Consider the following 12,140-nt stretch of genomic DNA (forward strand, 5'->3'; position numbering starts at 1 on the left):
TGCAGCGGAATAAGTACTCAAAAGTAAACATAGCAAAACATACGCATAGTCATCATGATGAAATGAAGACAAGCACAGAGTACAGAAAGCGTAAGCACGGGATAACACAAGATAAAGACAGACAGACTGAAGAAATTGAACTGAGTAAATTGAGAAAGTCTTCAGTCAAATTCTTCAAACAGATATGAACAAGCACACAGCAACAGAGATGAGGAAATGAAAGAGTTGAGGAAATAGAACCAGTAAGCTCGGTGAAGACAATGATTTGGTAGACCAGTTCCAACTGCTGTCTCAGTTGTACATCTGGTTGGAGCGGCTGAGTATTTAAACTCGAGGACACCCAGTCCCGGACACACAGTCCTCACCGTATTCTCCTTGAGCTAAAGTCACATAGACCTTGCCCAATCACTCGTGGTAAGTCTTCAGGTGACTTCTGAACCTTCATAAATTCGGTCACTCGGTGATCCACAATTCCTCTTGGATGCTCTACACCTTGACGCCTAACCTTCTGGAAGAAGCACAGTCTTCAAAGGAAACAAGCGTCGGATCCACGCAGGATCAATCTCTTCAGTGATGCTCAATCACTTTGGGGGTTTTGTAGGTTTGGGTTTGGGTTTTCCTCACTTGATGATTTTCGCTCAAAGTCCTCGGAGGATGGGTTGCTCTCAAATGACAAGTGTCAGTTTCTCTCGGAGCAGCCAACTAACTAGTGGTTGTGGGGGCGGCTATTTATAGCCTAGGGAGTAGCCCAACATGATAAGACATAAATGCACTTTTCTAATATGATCGTTAGGTGGGTAGATATTTTGGGACAGCTGGCGCGTAGCACAGCAACGGTCGGAATATTTGACTCTCAAATACCTCAGGGCTATCATGTTCATCACTGTGTAGGCAATCCGCACTGGCAAATTCCTAACTCCTCAGTCAGAACAAATTCCTCAGAGACTAGAAGAACTTCGTCTCTGTCACTGAACAATATGACTGAACTGTGTGAGATTTCCAATGGCTTCACTCGAAACGATTGGTAGGTGTAGTATTTTGAGATGAGCATCACATGGAAATTTTTCCTTAGTATTTCATCGACCCCCTTTAACAGTACGGTGTTTCCTATTACTCAAGAAAGAGAAAATGAAACAGTAAAAACAAGAGTCTTCACGCTTCATGTTCCTCGAATGATTACCAAGTCTTCAAGGTCACACCAATTTCTTCACTTTTAAAATATTCAAAAAGTCTTCAGAAATCCAAAGTCTTCAGCCGAAGAACTTCATTTTTAGGGGTCGACTTTCTCTGTAAATATCAAACTCTTCATAGACTTATAGACCTATGTACACTTACAAACGCATCAGTCTCTTAACCTATAAGTCTTCAATACACCAAAATCACTAAGGGCACTAGATGCACTTACAGGCACCATTAGTGGAATCACGGCATCTCGCATTTTGTGAGAGCTTGGGGAGAATACGGTGGCCCTAGTGGCTTCTTGGGGAGCATTGTGCCTCCACACCGCTCCAACAGAGATGTACTTCCTCTCAAAGGGAAGGAACTTCGGTAACACATCCTCGTCTCCACCGACTCCACTCTTGGTTATCTCTCACCTTTACTTGTGCAAGCTTATATTGTATAGTATCCTTTGCTTGCTTGTGTGCTTGTTGTTGTTGCATCATATAGGTTGTTCACCTAGTTGCACATCTAGATAACCTACTTTGATGCTAAGTTTAATTTGGTCAAGAAAAGCTAAAAAATTGTTAGTTGCCTATTCACCCCTCCCCCCCCTCTAGTCAACCATATCTATCCTTTCAGGTGCTTTAAGTTCCGAGCCGATGCAAACCAGGCCTCCTTGCATGCAAATAAACAGACCTTTTTCATCCTCCCCAGGCCTGATTGGGCTTGTCGCAGCCTACCAAACAAGCCCCTAGTAAATTTGCAGTTAACGCTAGCTACGAGCAGCACGCGAGCCAGCCCAGCATAGCCCTGCGTGCATAGATGGCTATAGTACCACAACGGGGGCGGCACGACTACTCTCCCCCACGCCCACTCTCATGGGCGGCGCTCAACTAGACCGCCAGGAACGCATCCCTGGACGAAGCAACTGGGCCGCCAGGTCTACCTAAGTTATTTGGGTTAGATCTACCTAAGTTACTTCCAATAATGTGACGCCACATGGAAGTCTTGGTTCAGAGAAAAGTATGCCAACTTGAGAACAACAAAGATGCAATCTTGAAACTTCCAGGAAGTTTTCGCTAATATCTTCATCGCAAATATGGCAGCAGGAGTTTTCCAGGAAGGTTCCTGTGATGGTCCCACACATTTACTTTTGGCTCCACTGAGAGCATCTCTAATAGCTTTGAGATACCTGTTGGTAGAATGTGCCGTATATGTTTTCATAATACGGCATCAAAATCTTCGAACGGGGCAGAAAAAAGCCCTAAATCCCTAATGGGGCGACACGGGCGAAGACCCATCCCCGCCGCTGCAGACCTTTCCCCATCCTTCCCTTGCTCGGAGCCACGGCAAAGTCGTAGCGGCAGACGGTGGCGTAGGGCCTTCTTTTCCCCTCTCGTGCCTCCATCAAGGCACCTGAAGGAGTACCCCCCTCCTTGTCCAGTGTTCACTTGTCGTTGCTGGGGGCTCCTCCCTCACGCTTGGGGGCCACGACCAGGATGGTTGTGACCATTGTGCCCAAGGTCGTGGCCTATCGCCCGCCTCATGTTGCTTGCTCTTGACCAGATCTAGTCGGGGCAGAAGCCTTGGGTAACGGACCTCGCCTAGATCTAGCAAGACAACCTAGGGGTTTGTGGGCGTGACTCCTCCCCATGTTGATCATAGTTCATGACCAGAGCCCAGAGCTCATAGGGATGTGGAAAGGAGGTGTCTTCCCGTCGTGCACGCTGCCGATGCTTGTTCTCGTCCAGATCTGATGGGTCTGGCCTAGGGTTCTCCGACATGGTTGGTCTTCCCCCTGTTCCGGTCATGGAAGTGGGGTCGGGGTTCCCGGTGATGTGGAAGAAGATGTTTCTCATCGTGGACGTCGTCGATGCTTGTTCTCGTCCAGATCTAATGGGTATGGCCAAGGTTCTCCGGCGTGGTTGGTCTTCCCCCTATTCTGGTCATGGAAGTGGGGTTGGGATTCTCGGGGATGTGGAAAGAGGTGCCTTTCAGTCCCCTCCACAACCACGGTGGTTGGTGGCCTTGGTGTTGGGCAGCGGTGCGGGTGGGCGCGGGATCCTTGATGCCGGGGCAACGACCTTGGAAGGTGGTCTGCAAGGGCATCTTCTCAGGACAATTGAAGGTATGTCCATAATTTGACATGGTCAAGGATTGTGGTGATGTTGCATATGATGTTTCTTCAAGTTGTTGTTTATGTTTCCTTGTATGTGATGCTTGATGTACCATGTGGTAAAATATGGCACGTTCACCTTATTTGTTTGATTCAATGATGTATAAAAGGTCATGGAAGTGGGGTCGGGGTTCCCGAGGATGTGGAAGGAGGTGCCTTTCAGTCCCCTCCCACGGTGGTTGGTGGCCTTGGTGTCGGGCAGCGGTGCAGGTGGGCGCAGGATCCTGGATGCCGGGGCGGCGTCCTTGGAAGATGGTCTGCAAGGGCATCTTCTCACGACGATTGAAGGTATGTCCATGATTTGACATGGTCAAGGATTATGGTGATGTTGCATATGGTGTTTCTTCAAGTTGTTGTTTATGTTTCCTTGTATGTGATGCTTGATGTACCATGTGGTAAAATATGGCACGTTCACCTTATTTGTTTGGTTGAATGATGTATAAAAGGTTATGGAAGTGGGGTCGGGGACCCCTGGGATGTGGAAGGAGGTGCCTTTCAGTCCCCTCCCAAAGTGGTTGGTGGCCTTGGTATCGGGCAGTAATGCAGGTGGGTGCGGGATCCTGGATGCCCAGGCAGCGGCCTTGGAAGGTGGTCTGCAAGGGCGTCTTCTCGCGACGATTGAAGGTATGTCCATGGTTTGACATGGTCAAGGATTGTGGTGATGTTGCATATGATGTTTCTTCAAGTTGTAGTTTATGTTTCCTTGTATGTGATTCTTGATGTACCATGTGGTAAAATATGGCATGTTCACCTTATTTGTTTGATTGAATGATGTATAAACATAATGCCTAATTTATAAATCATAATGTAGTACCGTGTGTAAACTAGTTGGTTTCGTGCATAAATAAGGACAAAAAGGAAGAAAGAGGAGACTTATTGTGTTGACAGAAATCTACTTTGAATCAATTCTTGGGACGACGTATCTTAGTTTGCAAGGGACAATGAATTTAGGAAAATTTAATGGCGATGAGGGATCCGTGTATCTTAGTTCGCAAGTGAAAGAAATTTAAGGAGATTGAGTGATGACGAGCAGAGACACACTCTTAGGAAGTATTTGCTCACAGAAATGTACCTTTCATAGACAATATATGTGTTGGGTCATTCTTAAGACTCAACACATTGTACACGCTCTAAGGTCCAAATTGAAGCAAACGGTGTTTCTATTTCAGGCCTGGCAACTACTCCCTCTGTTTCAAAATAGATGACCCAATTTTGTACTAATTTTGTGCCAGCGCTGCGTCGTTGTAGATATGCCATGTCTGGATGGTCTTTATCGATTTGCGACATCATGAAGGGCAAGAACTCATCTCCTGCAAAAAAGTAAGTATACATCTATACTTCAATATTACTCCCTCCGTTCCTAAATATTTGTCTTTCTAGAGATTTCAACAAGTGACTACATACGGAGTAAAATGAGTGAATCTACACTCTAAAATATGTCTAGGTACATCCGTATGAGGTAGTCTATTTGAAATCTCTAAAAAGACAAATATTTAAGAACGGAGGGAGTACATGGTACTTATTTGGTCCTTATATATATGAACTATTTTTGTTGTGGGGGGTGCTACATGGTTTGACATGAATTATAGCTCATTATGCTTACTTGGTGCCTCTGATTATGCAACAGACAGATTTATGGTTCCCTCGTCACAAAGAGCTTTTCCACATACATATTCAGCAATTTATATTGCAACCACGCAGCAAAGCTCTAAACAATAAAAGACAGAATTAGCAAATATTTACAACGTCATCAAATTTTTAAGACGACGCTCAAATTTCTTAGTAGCTACAAATGAAAAGTGGTTGTAAAATTTGATTACAAATACTGACACATCTCTTTTTTTGGTAGAACTGGAGCCCTGTCGGCGAAGTGTCAAAAAAGAATCATGCTCAATTCAACTTCAAGATCGCGTTGAGCAAGAACCATCGCCGGCATACAAGGTATGATTTTCAGTCCATTCTTCTGTGACCGGACACACACAGTTAGCAGTTGCATTGCAAAAGTCATATGCCAGTTCAGTAAATTCAGGCGCTACCTGACTAGCTCACCAAGCAAGGTAAACTGTACACTAATTCTTTATAAATGAAACACTCGTGTTCAGAGGCTAGCGCCGCACACGGGCGCATGATTTATCTGTAGAACAGAGCATAGATAAGTAGCAGATAATAGGTAACAAAAGGGTAAGTTAGTGCGTAAAAGAGAAAGAAAGAACATGCTGAACCGAAACTTCGAAGATAAACTGATTTCTTGCCTCATGTAGTCAGTCAATTGATTGATCACTGTCATTTTTGTCACAGCCAGTAATATACTTCCATATAATTCAATGAACATTGATAAAAACAACTAAATACCCACCTAAATTACAACCAATCTTTGACATATACCAGACAACTGATTACACATCTTATGCTCCACACATAAGTTTCCTAAAACGAATAGAGTATATGAATGCTAGAGATACGAATGCGAAGAGAATGGTCCAGGGGAAGGGGGCCTCCATATGCTCTGAGGAAAGATTTCAGTTTCCTTCTCCCCCACTATGTCAGTGCTGGAGAAGTCTATGTTCTTACTATGCTCCAGCAGCTCTTATTATCATCGAGCGATTACTATGTCTCTCGCACAACCGGGATCTTCAACGCCTGGCTCGAAATAAATTAAATCATTCTTTGATTATTCAATTATTGCACAACACTACTGTACATCCAATCTTTCCGGAGCTTCTTCAACTGATGCTATTGCAATGTTGAAGCACTCCGTTGCAGCCCTGTCACTGCACTGGCAATCTTGCCATTTGAGCTTCTGATCTGCATGCTTGCAGTCCTCCTCGTCCTAAGCTTCGGCATGAAGAGGGTGCTAAGCATCTTATCAAGGCCTTCAGCGCTGTACTTGACGTACTTGCTCGCGCTGATGTCCTGCTCAACAAGCGGCCCGTAGTTCTGCATGAAGCTACGGTAAACAGGCACTATAGCCTGCACCACAAGGTGGCACACCCTCTGCTGCAGATCCTTGTCTGGTATGATCCACGCAGACTGCTTCTGGTACATCTCATCAAAGCTGGCGTTGAACGATTTGAGCCGCTGCTTCACCAAGTCCCTTGCTGTAGCCTGACCCTTGGAGAACAAGATCAAACCCTCCCTGCTCAGCAGGGGCGCAAGCGTTCCCCAGCTCTCCCTTAGAAACAGGGCTGAGTAGTAGTCCTTGTACTGCTCATGCTCCCGGAGCCATTCATCGCCTAAGATCTCCCCCATCTTGGTACTCTTCAGGTGCTTGAAGAAGTGCGAGTGGGTGTTCATCATGAAGAGAGATGACAGCGTCTTATCCTCATACGCCTTTGCCCATGTGTCGAAGTTGGCCTCCAGGGCCTTGACAATATTGTGCACTGCGTCGACGAGCATCTTGTCATTGAACGCCTCCTTGCGCCAGCTGCGGTGGATGGTAAGCACTTGTGTGAGCACAGACCGATATTGCTCCCCAAGGAGCTGGTTGCAGTACTTGGGGACGAAGGTAACCAGGCCTGGCACTCCACCGTCAGATGGGGGTGGCATTTTGCGCTGCAGCTCCACCTGCACCAGCAACTCCTCAAAAATCTCAACAGAACCATCCACCACCCTCTTCACAAGCTCTCTGGTCCTGCTTTGGATCTCCAGGCATGCCTTTCCACCAAACAACCGGTTGAAGTCCAATCTGAGCTTACTGAGGGAATCAAACACATCAAGCAGCCTCAGGAGCTTGATGGGGTCCTTCTTGGCATCAGCCACGGCGCGGCCAAACTTGAGGAAATCAAGAATTCCGGCGCGCGCCGCAATGTCCGCGAAGCAAGCGGCCGCGGCTTCTGGCCGGCGCTCGAAGACAGCAACACAGAGCTTCCGCTCAGCTTCTAATAGGTGGCGCACCGCGAACTCCAAATGCCGGCCCCAGAGCTCGACGCTCGGGCTCAGCGCCTGAGCATCCTGCGTCTGGTCCTGCAGGTAATCCAGGCCGAGCGCGTGGAGGCTGGCGCTCACCGTGTCCCCACGAGCGTCGGCATACGCGGCGACGCAGTAGCTGAGCCGCCCATTAGCGGCAAGGCGGTCAAGGGTGAGGCCGAGCTTCTGCACGGCGGCGGCGGGGATCCTGGGCGGCGCGATGGAGGCGGCAGCCTTGGACTTGTCCGCGTCCTCCTGCATAGCGAGCGGAGCAGAGTGCTCCGCGAGGAGGCGGCAGAACTCGGCCTCGAGCACGTCGAGGGCGGCGGTGAGGAGCCCGGCGTCGAGGCCGGCGGCGGGGACGCCCTTGAGCCCGGAGAGCGCCTCGGCGAGGCCGGCCACGAAGCGCGGGTCGGCGAGGCTGCGCTTGCCGAGGTAGTCGACGATGTCGGAGAGCCAGTCGACGGCGAGGCCGCAGTTGTCGGCGAGGAAGCGGAGCGCCTCCTCGAGGCGGGCGACGAGGGCGAGGTAGCCCGGGAGGTCCTCCCTGGCGGCGGCCCCGGCGAGGAGCGGCGGCTCGAGGCCGTGCACGGCGTCGAACACCTTGAGGACGGCGGCGGCGGGCCCCACGGCGCGGTCGATGTTGGGGCCGGCCCCCTCGAGCGCGTCCCGCGGCGCGCGGATCGGGCGCACCCCGGCCTCCGTGGCCGCCAGCCGCGCCTGGATCTCCCCGACCCTGGCCCCCGACCGCGCCAGCGCGTGGCTCAGCGCCCGCGACCGCTCCACCCCCGCCCGCAGTGCGCTCCGCGCCGCCTGCAGGCTCGCCATCCTCCGCCCCTCCTCCGCCTGATCCATCCCCATCCCCCGCCGGCAACACAAGACCTCGCCCTCCAAATGCGCACTCAACGCCCAGGGCCGCGAGTGAGCGAGCGGGCTTGTCCCTCCCTGCAGCCCCCAGCAATTCGCGCAGGAACCAATCTGCCGGGACGGACCGGAAGGGAGCGAGGGGGTGCCGGTGGGAACTCGGGGTCGGGCGTCCCTTGCAAGAGACTGCGTACTTATCGTCGGAGGCAGGGAGGGAGGGGGAAAAGGCGATGGCGATGGCGACGGGCGCCCGTCCGTCCGTGGAGGTGGGTGACGGGCGCTGGGAAGATGGGTGCTGTGGCGTGCAGGGCAGAGGCAGAGGCGGGGCGGGGGAGCGGGGAGAAGAACGGGGGCTGAGGTTTAGGTTGGACTTGGAAAGGGGGGAGGCGGAAAAGGGGAGAGTTTTTGGACGGGAAAAGGCTGGGAGAGTCGAAACTGAAGGCACGCACCGCACGCGCTGCGGCCTCCGGCGCTCGGCTCGACTCGGCGGCCCTGGTCTGGGGTCTGGTCTGTGGTTGGGGCGTGGGTGGAATCGAAAGTCGAAAACAAAAGAAATTGTGGGGCTGGCCACGCGGACGGGGGGCGAGGTGGCGGCCGCCGCAGGTTGGGTAATCGGAGCCAGCTCGGCCGGCCGCGCCCCACGCGGCACCGGGTTTTGTTCTCACTTTGGGTCGGGGGCTTTTCCTCCCGTGGCCCTCTGCCTTTGTTTTGTGGGGACCACTGGGGAGGGATAGACGGCCGCGGCCGCCTTGTTTCCCCGCGGGTCGCTGCCTGGCTGGCTAGCAGTAGCAGGCACCGCGTGGGGCGTCGGGCGTCGATCGACCGGCCGATCGGGGGCGGCAGTGCTGGCGAGGAAAACCCGTGCCCGTCGCCGTTGCTTCCGGTTCGGGCCAGTGGTTGACCGTGCCGTTGCTGTCAGGCGGTTCCGAGGTTGTTTACGTCGTCCCCTTGATGTTTACCACTGTTCGTCCGTGCGTGCGAGTTTCACCGCAATTATTGCCTACGCTCACTTCAATCTGTTGTTGTACTGCTATAGTAGTACAGTACGCTTGCACTGTCACGCACTCGCGCCAGGGCCAGGCTCTCTCTGCTGGATGGACGGACGGATGGATGCCACCGCTTTGTGCGTGGGGGTACTACTTTGCCACTTTTGTTGCTTGCCCGCACGCTGACATGCCAGCGACTTGGGTTGGGCGCACCCGAGCCGTGGCTGGGCGCCATTGGAGTTCACGTTTGTATGCGACGGGGCAAGGGAAGCGTGAGACCGCAAAGGGATGGCGTGGAAGCAACGTGGATCAATACAACGTACCGGAAGCTTCTGTCCCGACCGAAGCCGCTGCCATGTTGGCGTGCAGCCGATGGAGCGCTTCAATGTGGGTTGGTTGGGCCAGTGGAGTAAACTTATAATTAATTAATGGCCGGGGCGGACGGTTGGTGATCGCCATCGGTGCCGGCTGACCGCCGGGTCTTCCATCAGCGGCACGCCGTGCGCCGGGTCAGGACGTGCCGACTGTACGTGAGCACGGTTAGTTCCAAAAGAGGGTGACGGAGCGTGGAACGAACTGGCGAGCGGCGATCGGCTGTCGCATCGAAATTCCTGATTTAGGCTAGCTGTACTTGACCTTCTGCTTTCTGGTGCCGTGCTGTGTTCCACGGTGCGTTGTACTGGCCACCGGCGATAGACACTTTGACTAAGCATGAATCACTAGCTGCTTGCTTAGTTACGAGACTGTACCAGCACATGACAAACCTAGCTAATTAGGGCATTTCCAACGTGGGCCGCCAGACCTCCCCTAAGCGTGAGAAGTCATGTCCGCTCTGGGTTGGAATGGATTTGGTGCTGGCACTCTCGAGCGGCATGAATGCGCGAGAACCGGTTCATGCGGGAGAAGATGTGGGCGCGAGACAGATTTTTTGGGTGGGGCCGAGGTGTCGGATGAGTGTGTGGCAGCAACCCAGACAACCGCAAAGCCCTAATAAGAAAACCAAATGTCCGTACCGGTTCATGGACTGAGAGGTTACCGCGTTGGATGACATACGACGTCTGGATCGCTTCACGCAAAACTACGGGGCACTTGTACCAGAATCAGTCCGCGTGGATCATACCAGATAAGGATCTGCAGAGGGTGTGCCACCTTGTGGTGCAGGCTATAATGCCTGTTTATCGTAGCTTCATGCAGAACTACGGGCCGCTTCTCGAGCAGGACATCAGTGCGAGCAAGTATGTGAAGTACAACGATGAAGGCCTCGATAAAATGCTGGGCACCCTCTTCATGCCAAAGCTTATAACTAGGAGGACTGCGAGCTTACAGCTCAGAAACTCGAATGACGGGATTACTGGTGCAATGACAGAGCTGCATCACAGTGCTTCCACATTGCAATAGCATCATTTGATGAAACTTTGAAAAGACCGGATGTATAATGTTGTGCAAGTAACTAGATAATCAAGAATGATTTAATTTACCTTGGGCCAGCCTTTGATGGCCCCGGTTGTGCGGGAGACATAATAATGGCTCGATGATTAAAGATACTGGACCATAAGAAGAACATAAACTTGTCCGGTATTGACATACCACCTTCGTCCTCGTTTATTGGTACTCTTCATATTTTGTTACAAAATTTGACAATTTAACTGACAAAATGTTAATGCATATCATAAAAAATTATGTCGATATCCGCATATCATAAAAAATTATGTCGTTGGATATCGATATAATTTTTTATGATATGCATTAACATTTTGTTAATTAAATCTATGGTCAAATTTTGATACAAAATACTAAGGGGACCAATAAACCAGAACGGGGATAGTAGTGGGGAAGTAGGACACCGAAGTGTTTCCTTGGAGCATATTGAGGTCGCCTCCCCCTAGACCATTCTCTTGTCATTCTTATCTCTAGCAGCATACTCAATTCATTGTAGTGAACTTATGTGAGGAGCATAATATGTGTAATTAGTTTTCTGGTACATGTCAAATATTGGTTCTAATTTACGTGGGTATTCAGTTGGTTTTATCAACACACAGTGAATTATGTGGGAGTATATTACCGTTGGCAAAAATCATAGTGACCAATTGACTGGCTACATGAGGCAAGAAATAAGTTTATCTTCAAAGTTTTGTTACCACATCTTTCTTTCTTTTTCTTTTACGCACTAACTTACACTTTTATTACCTACCATCCGTCATGAATTAATTGTCTTAGATTTGTTGAGGTATGGACATATCTACACATGATTTTTTGACACTTTGCTGACAACGACCCCAGTTCTACCAAAAACATTGTTGTCGGTATTCATAATCAAATTTTACAACTTTTTTCATTCTAGTTGTAGCTATTAAGAAAAAAATTAGTGTCGTCCATCATCATGCAAGGGCTTAAAAAATTCATGACATTGTAAATATTTGCTACTTCTATCTTTATTGTTTGGAGCTTTGTGTTGCATCGTTGAGATAACAGTAAATTGTTCTGTTGTATAATCAGAGGCACCAAGTAAGCATAATGCATACATACTTTTTTGAAGTATAGATGTATTAAATATATTTTTTCTGTAGAAGAGTTCATTGCCCTTCATGATGTCGGCAATGCATGTTCAAAAAAAAAGTTGTCTGGCCTGAAACAGAAATACCATTTGCTTCAATTTGGACCTTCAAGCATTTTAAGCGTTCATATGGTATGAGCACCTGTATTTCTCGCCCGTGATCTTTGTCCGTGCTCCACCAAAGTTGACACGAACCATTGTTTTTGGGGCCCGATCTGTACTTGGCATTCAGTGTTCTATGAAGTGACAAGTCGATGACACACTAGTATTTTCTGATCCAGGAATAATTCGCAGGATTTGCATTTTTTTTCCAGTACTGTTGGCCGACGGAACTCGTACAATGAAAGCCTGAAAGAAGTATTAAAAAACAAGTTGATTTCACAAAAGCCTGCATTTTCTAGCACTAGGAACTTTGAATGAGTTTCAGGAATCAAGATGGTGAAAACTGATTTATCTTTTAAGGTTTGCCCACTTCATTTTTCTTTTCAAAAGC

The 12,140-nt window shown here is 49.6% G+C and overlaps 1 protein-coding gene across 1 annotated transcript; it reads right to left on the reverse strand.

Moving 5' to 3' along the window:
* Positions 1–5,988: 5,988 nt before the first annotated feature.
* On the reverse strand, positions 5,989–8,618 carry LOC123156638 (exocyst complex component EXO70A1). Its single transcript, XM_044574778.1, has one exon. The coding sequence runs from the start codon at positions 8,102–8,104 to the stop codon at positions 6,071–6,073; it is 2,034 nt and encodes a 677-aa protein (XP_044430713.1). The 5' UTR covers positions 8,105–8,618; the 3' UTR covers positions 5,989–6,070.
* Between the last annotated feature and the right edge of the window lie 3,522 nt (positions 8,619–12,140).

Source organism: Triticum aestivum, chromosome 7B, assembly GCF_018294505.1.
Source record: "Triticum aestivum cultivar Chinese Spring chromosome 7B, IWGSC CS RefSeq v2.1, whole genome shotgun sequence".
In the NCBI taxonomy this organism is placed as follows: domain Eukaryota; kingdom Viridiplantae; phylum Streptophyta; class Magnoliopsida; order Poales; family Poaceae; genus Triticum; species Triticum aestivum.

What these genes read in the sequence shown, in the direction of transcription:
- LOC123156638 (XM_044574778.1), bottom strand. Translation starts at nt 8,104, where the DNA reads ATGGGGATGGATCAGGCGGAGGAGGGGCGGAGGATGGCGAGCCTGCAG.